General features: G+C 40.3%; 4 protein-coding genes across 9 annotated transcripts in view; 2 read left to right on the top strand and 2 right to left on the bottom strand.

Moving 5' to 3' along the window:
- The window catches only part of LOC120425934 (flotillin-2), a 367,849-nt gene that overhangs the window by 323,714 nt on the left and 19,374 nt on the right, over positions 1–24,761 (top strand). The gene's annotated exons all lie outside the window — the stretch shown is intronic.
- On the top strand, positions 7,064–9,168 carry LOC120425938 (glucose dehydrogenase [FAD, quinone]-like). The gene is made up of 2 exons (XM_039590569.2): positions 7,064–8,670; positions 8,726–9,168. Exons 1-2 carry the CDS (start codon positions 7,156–7,158, stop codon positions 9,146–9,148), a joined length of 1,938 nt encoding a protein of 645 aa, XP_039446503.1. The 5' UTR covers positions 7,064–7,155; the 3' UTR covers positions 9,149–9,168.
- On the bottom strand, positions 9,162–19,663 carry LOC120425939 (glucose dehydrogenase [FAD, quinone]). The gene is made up of 4 exons (XM_039590570.2): positions 18,788–19,663; positions 11,222–11,651; positions 10,981–11,151; positions 9,162–10,912 (listed from the first exon to the last, which is right to left on the bottom strand). Exons 2-4 carry the CDS (start codon positions 11,421–11,423, stop codon positions 9,414–9,416), a joined length of 1,872 nt encoding a protein of 623 aa, XP_039446504.1. The 5' UTR covers positions 11,424–11,651; positions 18,788–19,663; the 3' UTR covers positions 9,162–9,413.
- Positions 16,879–18,121, bottom strand: LOC120425940 (40S ribosomal protein S14-like). Its single transcript, XM_039590571.2, has one exon. The coding sequence runs from the start codon at positions 17,646–17,648 to the stop codon at positions 17,331–17,333; it is 318 nt and encodes a 105-aa protein (XP_039446505.1). The 5' UTR covers positions 17,649–18,121; the 3' UTR covers positions 16,879–17,330.

A 24,761-nucleotide genomic window follows, 5' to 3' on the forward strand; every position in this document is an offset into this window, starting at 1 on the left:
AATTGGGGAAATTAATCCTGTGTTTGGTAGTTTTTATTACAACAACATATAAAGTTTTAACAAGAAAAATATGTTTAAGCTACTAAAGCCATAAGTAATGAGAAGCGCAAAGAGTACAACTTAAAATATCCAACCATAATTGTTTTGTTTTTTTTTGTCACCGCTTGTAAAAGCTTATAACCATGCGTGTGAGTATCGTGATAAGAAACGGGGTGAAGTTTTCTTCTACCGAAAGGTGGTGAACTTGATAATCGCTATCTTGACTAGGAATGTTTTCGTTCAATCAACTGGAGACACGTAGAGTATGGCCACTTTTATGCGTATTTGTAAGAGGTACACTGCCCATGTTTGCATAAATGTCCCATATGCAAAAACAGCAAGCTGAGAAAAACGCATTTGAAGTTTGTCCCACACATAAGGCTACGTGTTAAGTTTTCACGAAAAAAACAGGATTTCGAACTGATTTCTAGAACAAAGTACTGGATGTTATAGGCTCTTTTGTAAGAGCACACTAATTAGAACCAAACTGCATCAATAACTCAAAAGTGATGAAAATGCATATGGGACATTTATGCGATCATGGGCAGTACACCACGTTCTACGCATAACCGTCCCATGTTCATAAAAGTGCAACTGAGAAAAACGCAATTGAAATTTTTCGACCGTTTTCAGTGTTTCTACGCATAATTGTCCTACGGATCCCTGTTCGCCCTATATGTCCCTAATAATCCGGGAAGTAATTTATCACTCTTATTTGTAATCATCTTGTTACTCTCAGTGGGACAATTATGCGTAGGGGAGTGTGGGGTAATTTGGACACCCTAAGGAAATAGCTCTGCCACGGGTTGTATGGATATTTTAAAGCAGTGTTTCTCAACCGGTGAGGAATTCCCCCCTGGGGGGGAATTTGGCCATTCTTGGGGGGGAATGAGGATGCAATAGAAATATAATGCCTATGAACGAGCTTGCAAAAATAATCCATGTCTGAAACATTTTTTGAAACTATCGAATTAGAAAGAATTTTTCAACTTTTTAAATAATAGTCCTTTGGTCTTTCAAAAATAAGCTGTATTTAAAAAATAGAATTGTTTTTTTAAAACATTTTTATTTTTTTTTTATTTTTAGGAGCTTGTACAAACTCTCCTAAAAATTAACAGTTCTTTGAAAAATTAAATTCAAAATAAAAATTCCGGAGATTTTTTACATTGCATTTTGAAAAGTAGATTTTATATTTTTTGTGAGCTCTCTCATCTATTTTCAAGTAAATATTTCGATCATCGTTAATTTCAGTTTGATCAAATAATACTTTTTTTTCAACTTTTCAAAAGTTTCTAAATTTTGTAGTTAATTTCACAATCTGCACATTTGTATGTTTTGCATGATTTTTTTTTTATTGAAACTTCAGTCTTATGATAACCATTAAATCTTACATTATGAAATTTGATTAAAATTTGTTCAAAATTAAAGGGGGGGAATGAAGTTCATGCAAATCAGCCAAGGGGGGAATGGAACAAAAAAGGTTGAGAAACACTGTTTTAAAGGAATGTGGATGACACCAGAGGATAATAGATACCATATTTGATGGAAAAATTTCATTCATTTCGATAAATTTTGAAGAAAAACCAATTTTTATCGCAAAAATTAAAAGGTGTCCAAATTACCCCCACATTTTTGTGTGGGGGTAATATGAACACCCCTATGGGGTAATTTGGACATGCCTTGTGGGGTAATTTGGACATGCCTTGTGGGGTAATATGGACATACCTTGTGGGGTAATATGGACACCTTTTGTGAGGTAATTTGGACACATGTTGAAGAATAAGTTTAACATTTGATTTTTTTAAGCAAATATATAACAAATAGTTCAGTGTAGTATACATAATTTAATCATTGATTCTGTAATGATTTAAACATTGATTCTGGATTAGGCACAAGTTTAGTTTTTAGTGATTATAGGTATCGTTTAGATTTATCTAAATCAATCTTTATTGACGTAGACTTACGTCTTTGTCGAAGGTACTGGGGTGTCATTCCAAAAAAACCCGGGCCGAAGGCCCTGGATTACTGCGTCATCCGTCAAACGCTTATATCTTCCTTCCCTCTAATCGAATCGACACGATTTATGTGCCATTCGATTCGAAAATTATTCAGCAATTTGCTATAAAACTTTCATTGTTGGCAAAATAGTTTAACTATTGAAACAATTGAATGTTTTAAAATGTTTTCAAAATGCAGAGATTTTGCAAGCAAAATGAGCGCTTCCCACTCACGGACGGGAATGTCAAGTACCTATTTTGAGGGGAAAATCATCCGAGCAACGCGACCGAGTGTCGGTCGCGAAAAAGGAGGGGAAGTAGCGGGCCGAAAGGCTATATAAGAACGCGCGCCAGAGCCCATTCTATCATTCACGTCTCAGACGTCGGACCGGCAGCAGCAGCAGCAGCAGCAGCAGCAGCAGCAGCAGGAAAGCTCAGCCCAGAGCAGCAGCAGCAGGAGAGACCAGAGCAGCAGCAGCAGCAGGAGAGACCAGAGCAGCAGCAGCAGGAGAGACCAGAGCAGCAGCAGCAGCAGGAGAGACCAGAGCAGCAGCAGCAGGAGAGAGGGACCAGAACTGGAAAAGAAGCGCGCATCGCCTTCTCGACGTCACCGTCAGCCAGTTGCCTCTCGATGGCCGGACCGTTTGGATCTTTCGTGGTTGCCGTGGTTCGGAGTTGCCTCACTCCCCGTCCCTCGTCCCACCCGGGACGAGGCATCAACGAGATGAGGTGCGCGCCTGCTGCCTTCCGCTGAAGAGCCTCTCGTGGGTCAAGCCGTGGTTGTGAAACAACAACTAGCTCGTCGCATTCGCGGCGAGCGTTTCTGAAAGAATTGCGTCGTGTCCAATTCCAAACTGTTGAAAGAGTTGCCCTCATCCCTCGTTCCACCCGGGACGAGGCAGCGAGCTAATTTGAATTTAAATTTCAGGAACAAATTTTGGTCTGGGGGGGCGACGGAATACACAGCTTTCTGAGGCTGCTCTCGCCCCCAACCCCTCCCCCCATTCGGCTCGCTAAAATTCCTTCGTCTCTTTCTTTTCTCTCTTTGCCGTTCGAATGGGTGTTCCGTCCAATTGGGGGTCGGCACGGGTCTTGGCACTAAGGGATCATTTGGATGTTTCGACTGATTTCTTGCTCACCAAAGTCGATTTCCTGGCATTGAGTGAAACTTGGTTGAACAATTGTTCTAATGTGGGCATTGAGGGGTACCATTGTATCGCTGAGTTTAAACGTGCCAATGTAAGGGCCGGGGGGGTTGCAATTTTCCAGAAAAATTCGTCTTCTTCGACGGCCATGCCTCACGATCTTGAGCAGTTAAGTGAGGAACATGATCCAATTTTACTCGAGGCTGATTCGTTTGGGGATATTTGTGCCACAAAAGTTTCAGAAAATGGGATTCAAACACTGTTTGTTGTTGTGTATATTTCGCCAAGTGCAACATACAAACAGAAAATTTCTTTCTTGATCCGGAATTTGTTCTGGTATGCAAAGCAGGACATCCGCATTGTTGTGTCTGGGGATTTTAACATTGATATCCTCAAACCGGAAAATTTGAAATTTGTTGATTTTATGAAAGAGTACCTCAAGCTTGATCTGCTTTCCAATCCTTTACAGACAACGACATTTGGGCGCACATGCCTTGACCTTGTTTTTGGTAGAAATGTTCTAACACAGTCACGAAGGTATGTTTCGTATTTTAGTTATCATCGGCCGATTTTGACTTTGGTTGATACCCCAGCCTAATCTAAATTTCGCACCACAATCATTTGCAAATACTACACGCTTTCCTAAACAACTTTGTCGGTTTCGCATCCATCAACAACGCCAGCACCTGCAGCATCCACCGCGGCCTATCACCCATCTGGACAGAACATCTCCCGGCTGCAGCCTGACGCCAAGATCGAGCCTGATGCCAAGACCGAGCCTTGCGACCAACGCCACCATCCAACTCTAATCGGTCCTTTTTAGGGCCACCAATTTTCTCACGAAAGAGTTCTTCTTGTTCATCATTCCCACCAAACACTACATACAATTTGAAAGAAAACCACCCCGAAATAACGCCCTTAGCTGAATTCCATCTCCCATTCATGATCATATTCCGTAAATCTATTTAAAGAAAAGAATATAGCTAATTCTTCAAATTAATATATGGAAAACCCACATGTCCACATATCTAAATTTTACGTAAGTCTACGCCATTCCGGTTATGTCTGTGACATAACTACTTTGACTTTTTGGAACTAATTAACCTGAAACCCTTCATTTTTTTATTTAACATTCCGTAGTCCTTCAAATTTAAATATTATTGTAAACCAGCATAGAAATTAGAAATGTCAAAGAAATTAATTAAAAACAATCTACATTAGAGTCTAGTTGAACGCCAAATGTGCAGTAGTCAGATTTTCATCCATTTAAATATTGAGGGGTCCATTCAAATAATAGGGGTTTTGTGCAAGTCTCATTGCTCACATTCCTTTTTGAGTGTTTTGACATTTTAAATCCCTCTAAATTGAATTAAATCCCTTTAAAAACTCAACCGACCATGAAAGTTACTTTTTTTTTGCCTGACAGGTAGACTTTCAGGTATGTCCAAATTACCCCACAAGCCATGTCCAAATTACCCCCATAGCATGTTCTATCAAAAATTGCAATTTTTGATGATAAAAATTGATAAAATGCACAATATTTATACGTACATATCTCAGGCATCGTCCAAGCAACCCCCTCAAACAAATATTATCCACTTTTTTGCTATATAATCCCTGCAAAACCTTATTTCCCAACCCTCAAATATTATAACTTAAGGCAGTGCCAACCAGCCTTTGGAAACTTTTACATATTATGACAAAATTACTCAACCTATTCCAACTTTTTTTATTTGTCCATACTCCTAGCCCATTACTAGTACTAGCCTTATCACTTCAATTGCCATTTTAACTTTATATCCGAAGAAAAGGTGATTTCTAAAGGAGTGTCCAAATTACCCCCACTGTTGATATTACCCCAAACTCCCCTACCTACACAGTATACAAAGTGGAATTTTGGAAGGTGGAATGCCATCAGCCTAACTATCAACCTTGAAAACTTTGTTTTACTGTGTACTACAAAAATGTTTAAAAATTAACATAAACTTCTAAAAAGAAAGCAGTTCGACTGCATATCGTCTTGTTCATGGATTTTTGAGAATTTATGAAACCGATCTATGTCATATGCTTTTGATCGATACTGTCATATTTTGTCACGTCGACGTGTTGATTTAATTACACTGACAGCAAAAAATAAAAATTCATCGAATATAAATAGTAGGATGTAACAAAATTGACTTTTTGGCGGGCATTTAGGGGTTTGTTCCGGTGGGCATACTGAGCCCAAATCCCAAATATGAGCTTGATTGGACGTAACAGGAGCTGGCGCTCCACCCTTCAATTTTAAATGGGATTTAACCCGTAACAAAGATTTTTTCAAAAATGTCACTTTCTGAGGCCCACCAAAAAGTCATTTTTGTTACACTCTAATAAAAAAATAACTTAACTAGAATATTGCGATTGCGATATTGGCAGAGCTTTTAAAACTTTTTTAGTGCTTTTTTCGATGAAAAATTCTTTTTTTTCGGAATTCTGAGTACGCCATAGAATCGGGCGTCCAATTTTACATAAAAGTCCCTTTGACACCAAATTTCTATCTCATCACCGTTTCAGACTGCAAATTATAGAAAAACACCTATTTTTTCGCATGTTCAAAAATGAAAAGAGTCGTACCGCCCCTCCGTAACGAGATTTCAAAAAACGAAACTCGGGGCAACTTTTCCGATTTCGTGTGAGTTGGTAGAGAATTACCCCTATGTAAATTAAAAGTAGGGTAGGGTAGTCATTAATGAGACACTTTTGGTTTTTAACTTTCAACTTTTAATGAGCTTTATGTTGCATTTTCTTTCTTTTAATGTGTTCTAACATTGACCAAAACATGAGATCGATCTGACGTCTACAGCCAGAGTTATTCAACTGTCTCATTGTAGACGCACTTGGCAGGAACAATGAGACAGCTGGGGAACAATGAGAAACTCTACGAAAATCAATACTTTGCTAGTAAAACATCATGTTTTTGTATTGTTCCATTACAGGTGACTTGCCTTGAACATTTTAAAGCAATTTTGCCAACATGAAACTTTAATTAACAAAAGTTATAATAAAAAGTATTTAAATTTTGTAAAATCCATATATTTTACGAAATAACTTTATATTTTTGGTTAAATGAAGTTTAAACTCAATAAATATGCCAAAAATCACTTCCAATTCATGTTTTGAGAGATTTCCATAGATTTTGAAAAGTTTTTTGAAGAAAAATCAAAGTGTCTCATTGTTACCCATGGGCCGAAAAGAGTGGGGAACAATGAGACAGCCCTGGATTCTGGGTATATTCTAATATTTGGTCAAAACTAATAAAAGGACATTTTAGCCCGACTCATGCCCTGTTAAATGACGAAAGAAATTTGGAAAAATATTAGTTTTTGTGTTAATGGTAGCCTATGAGCGAAAATGTAATTTTTAATCAAAATTTACTTTTACACCCCAGAATCAAACATGTATGAATAACTTTGCAAGGGAGCGTCCATAACCAAAGTCACTATTATGGCAAACGTGTATCTAGTAGACACACCTTTCCCCCAAATATGAGCCAGATTGGTTGAAACTACGTCTTGTGAGAGCTATATTATCATTGTTCCCCGTGTCTCATTGATGACTACTCTACCCTATCTTGGTAATTCTTCATCAAATCTTAGGAAATTGTGATTAATGTTTGGAAAAATAAATGTAAAATTTCTATAATTGAAAAGGGCTTGTCTCAAAGTTGTAACCATTAAAGCAAATCTGGAGGAGGATTCTATTCAATGGTGAAAATTAGAATTGTGATATTAAGTCAATTGTTACAACACATTCATAACGGTTTTAATGGACGGTTTTACGACAACTTCCCAAATTGCCACCTTGGCGATTTTGTGTTACGATCGTCAACGATCGTGTATCGAACTGTTACCGGTAAAACAAGCAAGCATGCATTCAGTTTTACTTTCGTCGTCGGTTCTACAAGTCGCCAAACGCACAAGCTTTACCCCGCAAAAATGGGACCAATGGAAGTGCAGGCCTCACTGCTGAGGATTATGCTAACCCGGCCGATAAACGTGTTGACGCTGCTACTTCTGGACGCCCTCATTTGGCTGCAGCGAAGTGACATTGTGGATTTTCATAATCGCATCCAGGACATTCCGCCGCAGTTCATCTACGATGTGTACGATTTTGTGGTGGTTGGAGGAGGCAGCTCCGGTGCAGTGATGGCTGCCCGGCTGTCGGAGGTTTGCGATTGGAATGTGTTACTGATAGAAGCCGGCCCGGATGAATCGTATCTGTCGGACATACCGTACCTGTTTCCGGCCCTGCAAAGGTCACAGATGGACTGGAAGTATCGAACGGTTCCTAATTCACATTATTGTCAAGGAATGGAAAACCACCAGTGTGCTTGGCCCAGGGGTAAAGTAATTGGTGGATCGTCGACGCTGAACGCTATGATGTACATTCGTGGCAATCCGGAGGATTATGACGAGTGGGAGCGTTTGGGAAACACTGGCTGGAGTTGGCAGGATGTGTTGCCGTATTTTGTTAAAATGGAAAACACGAGGGATCCCAAAATTGCTGACCAACCGTGGCATGGGAAAAACGGTCCAATGACTATAGATTTGTTCAAAAATCGTTCCAAGCTAACACCATTTTTCTACGAAGCAGCAAAACAGTTGGGCCACGAGATAGCGGATGAAATGAATGGACCTTCGCAAAAAGTATTTGGCCCGCTTCATGGAACTATTCGGAATGGATTGCGGTGTAGTACCGCTAAAGCCTATCTCAGACCAATTGCAAACAGGAAAAATCTTCATATTTCTCTAAACACAATGGTTGAGAAAATATTGATTGACCCAGAGGATAAAAGGGCGTACGGTGTTAAATTTTCCAAAGACAATCGACAACACTATGTGATGGCGATGAAAGAAGTCATCTTGTCCGCTGGAGCAATCAATAGTCCACACCTGCTTATGCTGTCTGGAGTTGGAGCTAAAGAAGAGCTGGAAGCAGTCGGAATAGATGTCATCCAAGATTTGCCTGGAGTTGGTAAAAACCTGCAGGATCATGTGGCATCTGGTGGAGTAACATATTTAATTAATAAATCCAAAAATACTTCGTACCTATCTGCCAAGATGACCGACGCAATGTCTACAACTGAATTGAAAAATTTCATTTTCAACAACAGTGGAATTTTGTTACAAATGCCATTTTGTGAAGTGATGGGATTCATCAACACAAAATACCAACCGGAGGACAGCAACCGACCCGATGTGCAACTTTTCATGGCCTCTCAGTCGGAAGTGTCTGATGGTGGCGTTTTTGGAGCATACGGGTCAGCCATCTCTCACAAATATTATGCACAAAATTATGAACGCTGGATCTACCACGACTCATTTTTCTTTCTTCCCCTGCTAATGAGACCCCAAAGCAGAGGCTATCTGAGTCTGAGCAGTAAAAATCCTTACGACAAGATCAAAATTCATCCCAAATACTTTTCCGTGAGACGTGATATGGATATTTTGGTAAATAAATCAAATATTTTTACACGAACCTACCGCCAACAACCATTTCTTTCAGATTGAAGGACTGAAGTACTGCTTGAAGCTTGCCCAAACGCCGGCCCTCCAGCAGTTGAACATAACCTTCATCTACGACGCTATTCCGGAAGCCACCTGCGCACAAGAAAAGGGCGACAGTTTCTACGAGTGCTTGATAAGACATTTTTCCCAGACCATCTACCATCCCGTGGGCACAACTGCGATGGGACCCAAGACCGATCCGATGGCAGTCGTCGATGCTCGGCTGAGAGTGCACGGTATCGAAGGGCTCAGAGTGGTCGATGCAGGAATAATGCCCACAATTGTAACTGGAAATACGAACGGCCCATCAATTATGATTGCCGAAAAGACTGCTGACATGGTAAAAGCGGAATTTTTGCCGATACTTTTAGAACGGACCATTACAAAGGAATGCAACACTTACAACTATCTGTACAATTGAAACAACCTGCAAGTCTACAATAGTGCAGTACTTTCTTTTTTTATTTGTTGTCGTTGCATTTGCTTAACTCTATTCGCTATGAATATCTTGTATGTGGATCACAATCATACACTACGGTACACATTTCTTCAGGGTTTCACTTAATTCAACATAAAATGACACCTTGTTTTCATACGTTAGACGGATAAGACAGTTCAATAAATACATTCTATGCAAGTTTACGTCTACTATTTACACAATTTCATCCCTGTATTTGGCTTCACTTTCACGCAACATTTCGCTTGATCCAGAAATCCTTAATCATATCGGCTCCCTTCTCGGCGATCATGATCACCGGCGCGTTGGTGTTGGCACTGACTAATTTTGGCATGATGCTGGCGTCGATGACGCGCAATCCCCGGACTCCGTACACCCGCAGCTGTGGATCCACGACTGCTTGCTTGTCCCAGTAGGGTCCCATCTTGCAGGTGCCCACCGGGTGGTAGATCGTGCACGTGTAATGCCGTATCATGCACTCCCAGTACAAATCGGTAAACATTTTAATGTGCGTACAGCCGGGGAATTTGTACCCACTCAGAGTGGATTGGAACTTTTGCATCGTTTGCGTTCTGGAAACTGCGTACGCAATCTTGACGCCCTCGATGAGCGTTTTCATGTCAATATCTTCAGACAAATAGTTTGGATAAATGTACGGATAGTCCAACGGATTGGCACTTCGAAGTCTGATTTGACCCGTGCTTTTGGGACGCAGCAGCATTGGGATTATGCTCCAAGCATCCATGTTGTTGATTGGTGAGAAGACTGCATTGTAGAACGAGTCCGTCAGACCGTGTGCCTTCCTCAACTGGTTTCCTCCATCGGAATTCGTAGATCCCGAGACAAAGTGGAATTCAATGTCCGGGAAATCATCCGTTGCATTGACGTGCTTTGTACTCACAAATGCAAGCCCTTCGACACCTCCCAGAATCGTGAGGGGTCCTTGGCCTAAAACTGCGTATTGCAGTACTGTTGACATGGAATGGAATCTATTTTCCACAATTGAGACTGGTTGATTGACCATAAAAGTGAGACCGCCGAGTGCGACATGATCTTGAAGATTTTCACCCACTGCAAGATCCTTGATCAGTGGAATCCTATGCTTCGCCAGCTCGGCCTTTGGTCCTATTCCAGAGAGCATGAGTATTTGGGGTGAGTTGACCGATCCACCGGAAACGATCACCTCTTTGGAGGCTCGTACCACGTGTATTTTTCTATCTCTAATAAATTCAACCCCGAACGCAATTTTTGAAACTGGATCAATCAAAACTTTTGTAACATGCGAAAACATGGCCACGTGTAGATTTGTCCTCAACCTTGCTGGTCTCAAGAACGCCTTCCCAGTACTGCATCTTCCACCGCGTCTGATCGTTCCCTGGGCGATCATGAATCCCGTCTGCTTGGCACCGTTCAAATCTCGGTTATCGTAACCCATTTCAACTCCGGCCTCTACGAAGGCAGCCGCTAAAGGCGTATGATACGGTGCTTCCCCCACGGTCAGGTAACCGCCCGTTGAGTGATAAGGGGTATTTGCCAGGTATGGATTGGTGTTATCTTCAGACTTTTTGAAATAGTACAGTGCATCTTTGTAACCCCAACCGGTGTTGCCCATTGCTTCCCAGTTGTCGTAATCTTTTTTGTTGCCTCGCAAGTACAGCATGTAATTCAGAACACTGGAACCTCCGAGCACCTTTCCCCGAGGCCAGTTACATCGTCCGCCGGCCATAGCTAAAACAAAACAAAAAAGACGAATCAATCAATGTTGTACTATGCCGTCAAGTCTCGCTGCAACTTACCTAAGCAAAACTTCCCAGATGGTTCGGTTTTATATTTCCAGTCCAACTTGCTCAATTGCAGATATCCCGCCATTAGTGGTACCTCGGATATCTCCGTTTCATCGCCACCGGCTTCCAGCAGCAGCACATTCCAGTTTTCCACCTCGGTCAGCCGATTCGCCAGTACTGCCCCTGAAAACGAGAGCGTCAGATGATGACCATGACCTTGGCCAACCGGACAATGCTATGCGATGTAACCTACCTGCCGAACCGGCTCCTATTATTATGAAATCATATTTATCCAACATTGCGTCGGTCGGCACGTCGATCACTCTCGCCTCGGGATCCATAAATTCCTCGTACTGGAAGTAGGCAATAGCCGCCACTAGCATGGGCACGAACCAGCCGACGCTGGAGGCCGCCGTGGCCACCGAACCTATGGCGGCTCCCACCAACTCGCTCATCGCAGCTGTTGCTTATCGGCGTCGTTTTCTCAAACTTTCCGGCTGTGGCTCTTTTGGGAGAGGCGCTTTTCAGAGAGGGAGAGTAGTCGTTCTCCGGTCGTCAATAAAAACAACCGTTCGTTTTATGGTATTCTGCCGTGGGGATGTTTAGCGGGTAACAACAAGCTACGGCTTAGCATGGTACTGCAATGACGTCACGGATGATGCTGAACGCACGTGTTAGCCGACCTGCAAGGAAGGAAAATGTGTGTCTTTAGAATATAATTTATTGTATTTTTTTAGATCATAAAAATGGTTGATAACTCCCAATGGCTCCAAAGATAAGATTGTTTCTTTATAGATTATCTTGTAAATAATTCTTTGTATTTAAATCAATAGTTGTTGCTGAACGCAGGTCAAGCTTAATGTAAAACAATATACATACAGTACAACACGGAGATTTTTTTTAACACTGGAACGCCCAACGCATGTCCAACTTACACGGACGCCCAAGCCTCCCAAAAAAGGTGGAACGGTAACTTCAACTCGCTGGTTCTCGGGCATTACTCAACCAATCGGGACGATTCTTGTTTCCAGTGATTTGTTAGAATGTCTAGATGATCCTAAAATTTTGCAGAACTTGATTTGAACAAATCTGTAATTTCTGCGACGGAAAACATCGTTCCACCTTTTTTCAAAAGGACTGCCTCCGAGGAATTTTTGGCGAATTTTTTTTACACGCGAAAAAAAAAGTTGGAACGATGTTTTTGATCGCAAAAATTACAGATTTGATCAAATTAAGTTCTGCAAAGTTCTAGAATCATCTAGACATCCTAACAAATCACTGGAAAGAAGAATCATCTTGATTGGTTGAGTTATGCCCGAGAACCATTGAGTTGAAGTTACCGTTCCAACTTTTTTGGAGCCTTGGGCGTTGGAATGTTAATACATAGCAGATTATCATGATAAGATTATCCTACAGTAAAGAACTAGAGTTTCAAAAACCAGGAAACGTTCCACTGGCCAGTTCAAGATCATTGATTACACGTTCGCAACGGTTGAAAATGTCAGTAATTGTGGCCGTCATCGTCAATTGCGCAAGCACAGCTGGTCTGGTCACTCTAATTTACATAAGCCTTACAAAAGTTTCGGCGCATTACCAAAATACAAAGCGATTCAAAGGCACCAAATCGCAAAACCATGAGGTTACCGTTTATTGTTAAGCGTGCGCCATGTCACACGACTTCCAAAAAGTGGAGTGAAATTTTAAATTTCAGTTCACTTAGCGTCCGATCGATACGTGACTCAAGACGGCCGAGTTGGCCAACTATGTCTGGAGTTTTTAGGTCAATCTACACGCGTCGAACGCATATATCCGAGGGTCTTGAAAAACTGCAATTACACACATGTGCGCTCGCAGGGTGGATGAATCAATCGAACATCCGATATATCATGGAAGCATTAAAAATAATGAGTTATCGAAATCGTACCACAACAACCCGTACGAAAGTAAAAGGAAAGTTATCTCAGAGTAAATAGGCTTTTTAATGTAGCAAAAACGATTCACCTAGTAGTGAGATGAAACGTGACTTGTGGAAGATCAAAATAATCTTTATCAAAACGCAAAATAAAACCTGATATTTTTCTCCTTCTTGATTGATTTTCTCATTAAATCTCCAAACAACAGCAATTGATTGCTCGCGTCCAATCATCATCTCGGTTTGCGCGCCAACTTCCCCGCGGTGGAATTTGCCGATTTGCGTTTGTAATTAGCTTCTCCCATTACCTAATTTCATGTCCGTTGCATTGAAAGTGAAACTGTTACGAAGAGAGCAGCCGTCAGGGGCGTCGTGGGCCATGAATACATAAGCTAGGATATTTCGCAGCCGTGCAGCGACCAATTGGTGGATGTTTAGTGGAAGTTGTCCGTATTGTATTTGGCTACACTACAGTGTGGGTGGTAATTAATGCATGTCATGCAAAGTTATTGGATGTCAACCATTTAGCCTGAACTGCGTTTGGTACAACAATTTTGCTATGCGTAACTGATCAATGGGCGCAATCATAAGTTTAAAAAAAATGTGAGATTTGACGAAAACAAAAATTTTAGCGAAAAATAGTTTTAGCGATACTACACATCGATCGAATTTTCAAAAATTTAAAAGATTGTTAAAACAACCCAAACATGCTAAAAATGATTCTAAACGCTGGGGAATGCATTTTAAATTGAATTTAGCTGATTGCACTTAAATTTCCGTTGAAATTTTGAAATTTTCTGAAAAATATTGTTTTGCCCCATTATTTTTCGGAACAACTTGGAGGAGGGGGGGGAGGGTGACAAAAGCTTTAAATAAAATTTGTACCAGCCTTCCCTAGTAACATTTTTAAACTTACAGGTTTTATCATGGTTCTGAAAACCCTCATACGGCCTAAATAGGCTTTTATGGCCTACTTAAAACCTAAAATGTTACTAGGGTTATTTGTGCAGAAGAAATATCTATCAAATGCGTTTGAATTGAAAAAAATGGGCTCAGATTTTTTTTTATTATTGATCAAATAAAAATTTCTAGAATTGCTCGAAAAGTACCCAACTGTTTGAAATTCTAGGACCCTAAACGTCATGACATGTTCCATTTTGTTGCACGGTGATATTTTTAAATGATGAAGAAAAGTTCTCTTAATTGAAAGCCTTTTCAATTCAATGTTTCATTTAAAATTAAATCTTACTTTGTTATATTTATTTTTTTATTATCCAATAGCATTTAAGTTTTCTAAATAATAGGAAGGATGTTTAATATGAATTAGTCGATTTTGGGTGGCGGAACAGAACACACGCTTTGCAGGTTTATTCGTGCTTCGAGCGTCATTTTTTTCAGTGATTGGTTTTGTTTGTGCTTTAATTTAGCTTACATTAACTGTTTTGTGATTTTAAAAGCCCTTCCCATATCATCATTGATCAGAAGGCACGGCGTCGGGTAAATTGTGCGTTAATTTGTCAAATAATGTGTTAAATTTTCACGGTATAAAGCAATTTCTATAGAATCGTTTATAGAAAGACACGCTGATATCCCACCGGAGGTCGTGTACGTCCCTAGTAACATTTTAGGTTTTAAGTAGGCCATAAAAGCCTATTTAGGCCGTATGAGGGTTTTCAGAACCATGATAAAACCTGTAAGTTTAAAAATGTTACTAGGGGTGTACTTTGTACACAGTTTGTAAGGGCACTTGTAAGTAGAGCGTCCAATTTCCCGTCCCGGGAAAAAAATTCCCGGGAATTCCCGGAATTTCCCGAAAAAAAATATTTCCCGTTTCCCGGGAAATTTCTGAATTTCCCGGGAATTCCCGAAATTCAAGCGGAAGTATACATTTTCTTAACTTTTAAGGTCATTTTTTAAACTTAAAAAAGAAATAATGAAAGCACTAAATTTTATTTATCAAATTTAATGTACTGTTCATATTGAACTTATCAGTTCGTCTAAAAATTTAATGTCAAGATTTATTTCAGATGTTATTAATTTCTGAAGCATTCACAACTAGGAATAGATCTTGTTTATTTGTTTGGCAACAATAACTGCGATATTATGAAATGAAAATAAACAATTAAAATGTGTTATATCATTTGAAAATAAGGTACCTCTTCCCCCCAAGATCAAAATTTATTGTTTTACGTTTTGTTTACCATGACCAAATTGGAAGAAAATTGAATTGGTATCATTAAAAGTCTCCAAGAGGATTTTTGCAGGAAAAATTGAGTTAATTTGTCTAAAAGTGTTTGAGAAATTACAGTTAAAAGTTGAAAATTTATAGAGCACTAGAGCTACCAAGGGCGTAAGATTTAATAAAAAAAAAACTACTTCGTACTATATAAAAAGTGGCCAAAAAATGCAAACATATTTCAAATACTCGCTCCAAACATTTGAAAACTTTGAATTGTAATTACATAAAAATGGTATACCAACACAGCAAAAAATATCTGTGTAAAATTGCATGCAAAAGCATGCAAATCACCTTTGTGAGCAAAAGCATGTAATATTGTATGAGAAAACGTGTACACAAAAAGCATGTATGGATGAAAAAAAAAGATTATGCACACCCCCAAAAATAACATCAATCTGGAGAGAGTCGTATCCAGCTAACCAAGACCGCGCCCCAATCATCTCGGCTATCTCGCCGCTGTGAAAATGGCTGGATCAACACCGATGTAGCTGTAAGTTTCCCATACCTCGTATACATTTGATACAGTATACGATGTACGGGAAACCTACTGGTACATCGGCGTTGAACACATTAATTACAAGACGGTGGGATAGCCGAGATGGTTCGGGCGCGGACTTGGTAAGCTGGTTACGACTCTCTCCAGATTGATGTTATTTTTGGGGGTGTGCATAATCTTTTTTTTTTTTTCATCCATACATGCTTTTTGTGTTACACGGAATTCCCGGGAAATTTGTTGAAAATTTCCCGTTTCCCGGGAATTCTGTAACCCCGGGAAATTGGACGCTCTACTTGTAAGAAAGGCGAAAACACGCGACTTCCCGAAGGATATTTGGGATAGAAGAGTGCGCTGGCCACGGGGACGCCCAGACTCGGTTTTTGCATTTCCATATCTTCCATTTTCGTTGTGTCTCTGTTATGATTCGATTGTGAGTAGCGGGACCTCGCGGTTACCCTAAACTCGTGTTTTTCGGAACCTTTATTTGATACTTTATTTTTCAGAAGTCCTTCTTTTATCATCGTTGATCGGAAGGCACGCCGCCGGTTAGTTCGTTTAAATTATTGTTTTAATTTCACCGCAATCTTTCACGCGGTGTCCTGTTTTCTTTTTGTTCTAATTCGTTGATCGTAATAATTTATTTCAACTGGCAGTTTTAGTATTAACTCATCAAGCTATCCATTTTATGAAGAGTAAAGCGTCTTTTATTTACAATTTTTTAAATTTGCTCGCGTTATCGTACAAACAGTAAAAATATACTGATAAGTCCATCCCATAGCACTACTGCTCGGTTGGCACGCGTTCGATTAAAAAAACTTTTTAAATAATCAATTAAGTATATTTCCGAAGCCGGCTGCCAACTGCAAATTGTTTATGGTCGCATCACTTACCACAGTGAATCCTGACCTCATACCCATCTTACTAACCCCTCAAAACTCATGTGATACATTGTCGGAGACGCAGCCGATTTAGCGGTCCCATCACTCAAGTATCGGCTAACATTCCCACCCACTTCCCCGTGTCTTAACACTTGTCGTGGCCGGCATCGGTATTGATCAGCATGATAGGGACCTTTGAAAATTGCGAAGGGGTGATGATTGGTTCCTACTTTTCATCTGTGGTCCACGGATCAATGTTTGGGGGTCCTGGTCAATAACGAAGTAGCAGCTACGGGTAGACACCAATGCTATGCTATGTAATAAGAAGGATGTTTAATATCCCAAGTAACCGTGGGACTGTATAAGGTAACTTTAAGACCCCTCTATATCAACATATAAAGTTTGTCTATAGAGTCTTGAAACTTTATATTCACTTTATACGCATGGAGGTAAAATTGAGTGGCGAAGTCTAGAGTTGATATAAAGTTATACAGCGGTAAAACGTCAAAATACTACTTTACCGACAGAACAAAAATAGAAAAATCAAAAAGCTTTGCGCAGCTCTTTCTCTTTGTTGGGAGAGTGCTTTTACGCTGGGATGACGATTTTGAAAGTTTGTTTGTTTTTTTTGCTGTGTTGCTTTGCTTTCGAGATTCTAAACTGCGTGTACTGAGATGTTTCACCTAGATGCCCTGCGCCAACCGTCTCGTCCGTCCTGAAATATGTTTATTCAGATGATTTTTGCCGACTAAGTCTTCCTTGAGGAACAACTTCAGGAAAAACTGAAACACTTGCCAGATTAAAACAGAGCATTTATTTATGTTTATACTAATAGCACTAAATCACAAAATTCTTTGACGAACAGGACAGAGCACGGTGCGTCGACTGAGCACCCGGTCCCGGGGTCTTGGTGCGGTTTCCGCCGGTGGCACGCAGCGTGATTCCGAGCGACTTGCACTTATCGGCGACGTCCTGAGCAGCCAACAAAGCGGCGTAGGGCGAGGCCTCGTCACGATCGGCCTTGGCGTTTATGTTGCCCGTGACGCGCGAGGTTGTTTCTTTGCCCGAAAGATCCGTGACGTGGACGAAAGTGTCGTTGAAGCTGGCGTAGAGCGAAAACTCCTCCTTTCTAGTTTTGTTTTTGCAGAAAGCCATCGTAACTAGAAAATTGTATCTTGCGACGATAAGGAGCTGTTCTGGAAAAAAGAATAGTTTAATACTAAGTCCAGTTAAACTATGTATAATTGACTCACATTTTTATAGACGCTGAACCGTGCGCCGAACGATTTTACCTGCAGCAAACATAAACATACCACGAAATACTGCCAAACTTTTATTGCCCTCACTAGTGTTAAGTTAGTGTTTTGAAACATTTTAAGAAATGTCAAATGTGATATAACATTAATAGCTTACTCTACAGTGATACATAAAGCTTACCATTAATGCTTCGAAACATTGTTGTGCTAAATGCTTCGAAACTTTAATTGGCTGTTCTATATGTCATTATACGGTAAGTAATAATGTTTCAAGCTACAAATGTTTCGAAACATTTGGAAAGACTATTTAAAGTGTCATAGCATCGGGAATGTTTATTTAGAGTGAATTTAGAGTTTTGATTTAGTGCTTGTGGTTACTTGGGATGACATGATTGATGTCATTCAAAATCAATTTCCACAGTATGAACAAAACATTCAAATCTAAATTTCACCCAACAAATTCTCCCATCAACCTACCAGCCAAGTTTTCTTATCATAACCATTGTGAGAAATATTGAACATTTGATTCAACGACCATCCCATAGCTATTGTGTCCAATTTGTTCTTCCCAAACTTTCTCCGTGACGGCCAATCAACATTCTCCTATCTCAGTTTTAATGGATCGTTAAAATTTGCAATTGTTTCACAGAAATAAAGCAGCATAATTGCACTGAAAACAAAAACACAAAACGTACAACAGGTAGCCAACCTGGACTAAAATTATACACTGACCGGCCAGCATTGCGTAAGCGACCGTCTCATTAACGGGAGGGGGCTCCTCTTCTCCTCCGCGGACGGGGCGGATCATATCTTCGCGGCCAATTAGCAAAGCGAGAGAAAGAAGACAAAAAAAACTTATGTTTCTCACTTTCTTTCTCCGAGTGAACGCAACAAGTCCAGTCAAACCAGACAACACACATCCAAACAAACATAGCTATGATACAACTCGGCGAAATAGAAAATGGGAGTAAAAAATAAAGCAAAGTTGTGTGTTATACCACTACCGGTGCAATGACCTTAACCTACACCTTGCCTCACCTGAGATTTGTTCGCGGCGTTCGTCGCTGTGCGCAGCATCCAGCAAGCTGTTCTTCCTATAGGAGGTTCAAGGTTTTGTTGGACGCTTCCCCAGCGAACCTGTTTACAAGCAAACGCGCCAACAACAACAACAGCTCATGAAATTCCACCCACTGGCCCAATTGTGCTTTCTTCTGGTTTCCCCCTTCTGTCTTCTTCACTTGTGTTTTCACTTCTGTTGGATTCTTCACGTAGACACTGCACCGTAAATGGGTCACGCTCACTCACAGTCACTTCACCAGGGCTTCCAGAACCATCCTCAGGCGTAGGGAATCACACTCTCCGTGCTCGTTTCAAGCAATCTAGCACACTGCAACGGTTCCCAACTCTGCAACAACGAATTGTCCCAAAATTTCACTGAACTTCGACCCGCTGTCGCGTGTTTTGATGCGTACCGAACCGACTACCGGGCCAAGTGATCCCGTCCGTTGAGGTCCGTCGATGTTCGACGAAAGGTAGAAATCGACTGACTCAGCGCTGCACAACGCTCGCACGATCACCACTTCGAATGTACCGTTGGACCGTTTTCTTTCTCTCGAGTTGAGGCTTCCCCAACTTGCTTTGCCCACACCACACGTTCCTTCCTTCCTGCTCACTTTTGCTCGTGGGGAGGGCTCTCTCAGGTAGCTTGGTCGCGCGATGTTGCGATCTCTTCTTGGAGACTGCACGCGGGAACTTCCGCGGGCGCTGGGACTTCTGCCGACTAAGGTTGGCCACTTCCAGGTTGGCGGTATTTATACAAACTGCCAAATTGGAAGCGCTGCGCGGTTGTTTTCCCCTAGGTTTTAGTAGTACAGGCTTACATGACCGTAACATTGACACCTGAACCTGATGCAGGTTTGGCCGCTTTTTCCGACCGCTCGCGCGTTCACTGAACTGGTTTCAATTGGACTGACCGCGGAGGGAAAAAGTGACAAACGAACAGTAGCGACTAGCAGGGATTGTTATATCAATTGTGTTTGGTAATCATCAGTTTGGCTACGAACAAACAATCAGCTGAGTGGCCACAGTGACCGCTAATTGCAAATGACTATGAATTCATAAACTGTTATGAAAAAGTTTCCCGTTTGTGGAGGTATGGTTTGTAGAAAGGACAAACTACCCTCTTTCTCCATAAAAAATCACAATAAAATGCATTTGATTTTTTTATTATAAAACTCAAATCAATTTACGTAAGTTTTGATTAAAGTGTTTTGTAATGGTCTCAAAAATATGCTGGTCCATTAGGGACATTTGCTGCAATATTTTGATTGTTAAATTAGTCAAACTTTGTTGTAATTCATTTTGTAGGCAGTAGATTGCACAGCTAAAATAGTAGTAATCCAGCTGCGTGTAAAAGGCTTAGGTGTAAAATAAATATTGCATTATTTTATGCAATTATATGTGATTTTAAACCCTGAAACATGTAGCCCATCAGTATAGGAAACCTTCTTGACCGTAATGTCATGCTCATGTATGCGTTCATCCTTACAATTTTTCATCGGTCTGATGGCCGAGTGGACTAAGGCGCCAGTCCTTACTGTTGGTGCTGGGTTTGAATCCCGTCGGTTGCAACTTCTTTTTTGTGTTTGCAAAAATTGTACATGCAGTGTGTAATATTAAGTGTTTATTTTGACGAAGATGATGTGCATGCTTTTGCATGCGATTTTACCATCGGATTTTTTGCTGTGTGGGGGATGAATCCAAAATTATACCGGAAATTCTGGTAGTTATTACAATACACAAATCTTAGTAACCAAAATACAGGTGCACTTTTTTCTGTTTGAGTATTAAGACACGGAATACTGATTACAAGGACTATTGCATCTAGACCCTGGTTGTTGCGTACACGGAGAAAAAAGAGTTCCCAAAATCGTGAACAAGCGTTCATGAAAATGAGAACCTCGAACAAAGTGTTCAAATCCCATGGTACGATTTTGAAAAACGTACCATGAAATTTGAACACTTTGTTCGTGGTTCTCATTTTCATGAACGCTTGTTCACGATTTTGGGAACTCTTTTTTCTCCGTGTATCGTTATTTTATGCAATTTTATATAATTTTACACCCTGAAATATGTAGCCCGTCAGTATGGGAAACCTACTTGACCGAAATGTCAAGCTCATTTATGTGTTTATCCTTACAGCTTTTTATCGGTCTGATGGCCGAGTGGGCTAAGGTGCCAGTCCTTACTGTTGGTGCCGGGTTTGAATCCCGTCGGTTGCAACTTTTTTTTATGCTTTTGCAAAAACTGTACATGCAGTGTGTAAAATTAAGTGTTTATTTTGACGAAGGTGATTTGCATGCTTTTGCATGCGATTTTACCATCGGATTTTTTGCTGTGTATGGCCAAAGAAGCCATTTTGCGTCAATGGTTCGTCCATACAAGTTTCCATACAAAAATGGTATCTACATACTAGTACATACATACTAGTTTGTAACAAAAATGACTTTTTGGTGGGCATTCAGAGGCTGGTTCCGGTGGGCGTGCTGAGCTCAAATCCCACATACGAGCTTGATTTTACTTAACAGGATTTTTTTTTCATTTTTTTCCGCGTCACTGGCTTGTACGTTGAATTCTTATGCAAGCTTTGGTAAAAAATGCCTCAAAAATTTACATTTACAAAAAAAATACGGGTTAAATCTCATTTAAAATTCAAATGCAAAGCGCCAGCTCCTGTTCAGTCCAATCAAGCTCATTTCGCCCACCGGAACCCGCCCCTGAATGCCCGCCAAAGAGTCATTTTTGTTACATCCTAATATAAACATTCTATAATTTGTAACTTGAAAACGAAATTTTCGATGAATGTCTTCGGCATTTTGTAGAGTTAGGTAACAAAAAATCGGGGGGGGGGGGGGGAAATAGGTACAATAGGGTGCCCAGAATATGGGACTTTTCCTCAAAACCTCACTCCACAAGCTGAATATTGGTCCTTGAGCTATTTTAGGACTCTGGGTCAAATATGAGCAAAATCGGTTTTCGTGATTTTAGCTTGTGAAGCAGGGGGTCATTTTTTCTGGGCACCCTAAGGTACAATCTTCTATCTTTTAACTTCACATTTTCACACAAAAAAAATATTTCGCAAAATAATTATTTTTGATTTTATACCTCAATCGTTAATAGACAAGTGCAAAATTGTAATCACCATTTTCTGCAAAGCAAAGCAATCCACTTTAACGACCCCCGGGTCTTTTGTGGTCTCTGTTGCAAGTTTCTGCTCATTTCTAGGCGTCCGAAGGTTATGTGTGGTGAGTCACCCAAAACCTCTTTTACGCAAATGGACCGACGTTTTACTTCCCCATCCGATAGAAGGCCAGGAGGATAAGGCGGGAATCGAACCCTCGCCCCATAGCAACTTAGGGATCGGCAGCCGAAGCCGCTAACCACCGCGCCACGAGGCCCTCCTGATCAAGCTCAAATTTAATGGTGCTGTAAATACCATCAAAACAAGCTAAAATCTAGATTTTTGTAAAAATCGCCCTCTTTTTGGCACCATCCTAAAGTTTCGCCTTTTTCAAACTGCTATATCTCTGGAGCCACAAGCAGTACAAAGTCGAGTCAAGATTTGTTAAAAAAATGGACGTAGAATTGATTGGCGTAGTCCATTTTCCAATCACTAATTGTTTTCGGTGCATGTTGCACAATAGAAACTTGTTGCTTAATTTTCTCATTGAGAGCATTTTTTAAAATTAGTTTTTTAGTTCACTAGGTTTTTAGGTCAGAGTTCAACGTCAAAATAAATTTCAAATTTCAAGCTAAGTTTTCAAAATTTTGAGGCAAAAACTGCCCAAATGTGAATCGCTCAAAATTTCGCGGAGGTAAGCGCGATAAAAAAAAAGTTCGAACAATGTTTTTGATCGCAATTTTTTTAAATTTCACCCAACTGGCAGTCGCATGATTGTGATGCATGGCGGCATGAAAGTATATCAGAATCTGCATGAAATCTGTCCTCATGCATTTTTTGCGATATAGGAGTATGACATTTTTGCCCGTTAACGACAATTATCGACATTACCGACGGCTTTTTGGTTGTATTTCACAAAAAAAAAACACTTAGCAGAACGAGGATTGAACCACCAACTTCTTGGTTATTGATCCGACACGCTACCACCGCGCCATGGACGCTTGATGAAAAGTGAGTGAAAGAGCACCAACATATGCTTCTCTTTGGAGTGTTGCTCGGGGACGGGCCAGCTTTATATGTGTTGGTGAGAACTGCAGATCGCTGAAATTTTTACACGCGGGCAAAAATGATCTACGGGCTTGCTGCAAAAAATGTTATAAAATATGACATTTTCTGCAGCAAATCCAATGTAGCAGATTTTGAGATATATTTTTCCTTTGGGTGTTGAAATCAAATTCAAGACTAATATTTGATAAGGGCTATGATCGGGATTGAAACTATGTGATGGTCAAAGAGTGAAGCATTGAGAGCTGCGTCCTTTTCTAATTGTCTTTGTGCTTTTGTAACGTCATTATCTAATCGTACTTTTTCGTTTCTGTTTATTGCAAATGACCGAGCCACGTAGCCTAGTGGTAACGCTTCCATCTCGTAAGCGGTAGATAGGGGTTCATATCCCGGCTCGGACCAACACAACTGGTGATCTTTTCCCTTCTGAATTCGATTGCTTAGTAATGGGATGGTAGTGTATCATCACAAGGGAGGTGACCTATGGAATGTTAATATTCACCTCAAAATGTTAACATTAAGTTAAGTAATATCCACTGAATCCGCTTTGTAAATGCCGGCCCCGATACTCTTCAAGGGTGTTCCCCTCAGGAACTGGGAAAGATTTACTTTTTTATTGCAAACAAAAAAATAGAGGAACGTTCTTCTTACGATATTTCCTACTGCCAAAGCCTGGACGTCTTGAGTCATTGCAAAATTTTTATCAAACCAAACTAATCAATACCGCCACTAAACAGTAGATTAAGGTTTACATGCTAAAAATCACGTACTCAGTAACGATCAACGCGGCGGTTTGTAGGTTAGCGCGGAATCCGCGGCACGCAACCAACGCCGGCAACTATTACCACTTTCTCCAATTCATTGCCAACAGCGACCACACCGGTAGCAATAATAACAACAACAACAACAACAAACCCCACCCCACGGCAATATGCTGCAGAAAAAAAAATGAATCCACTCGGGACTGCATCAGCTTTGGTGAATTGACCACTTGGCGAAAATGTGAATAAAAGTAGCAAAAACAACTGTTAAGCTTTTGCGTTTATGTCATCGCGCTTGATGTCTCGCACTGATGATTGTTACTGGGATTCTAACAAAAAACGAATTTAGTTTGATCAAGTTCAAGGTACCCTATCTGCTGCAATGGACGCAAAAGTGACTTATTGGCAAAACTGATTATTGGTAGTAGAAATTACAATTTGTATTATCTTTTCGCATTTTTTGTGTATTAAGGACTTAAGAAAAAAGTTAACAAAACAAGAAAATAGTGATTTCATTTTCTTTATTCCGTTGTTTTGTCAGTACTTATTTGCAGTTATTATCCTTAGCTGAGATATTGACTCCTCTGGACACATGATTAGTTAAAAGTGTGGAAAATAGATTCAAAATCAAATCATTCGCTGAACAACTAGATCTGGGCGTTTTCTGCTGAAAAAGTTAAAGAAACGGAAGGGTTCTTCAAGAAGTAATGTATTTTTTTTTTGCAAGAAAAAACTTGTTATTAAGTTTTCACGCTTTTAAATATATGTTGCAACGCTTTTTTGTGTAATTGATTGAACGTCTCCCATTGCCATTATCATTGACGCGTTGCTCGACTTAGATCTTCAGCACACGGTAGTGGATATTACATGCGTCTCAAACTGTCAGACACTTTGCTTCCACTCAAATAGTATTCTTTTTCGTTTGCAGGAGGTATGCTATTGCAGGGATCCACAGATAATTTGAGACACACACACACAAACAAGTCGTATTCTATTGCGCTGACAC

Source organism: Culex pipiens, chromosome 3 (assembly GCF_016801865.2).
Source record: "Culex pipiens pallens isolate TS chromosome 3, TS_CPP_V2, whole genome shotgun sequence".
Taxonomy (NCBI): Eukaryota; Metazoa; Arthropoda; class Insecta; order Diptera; family Culicidae; genus Culex; species Culex pipiens.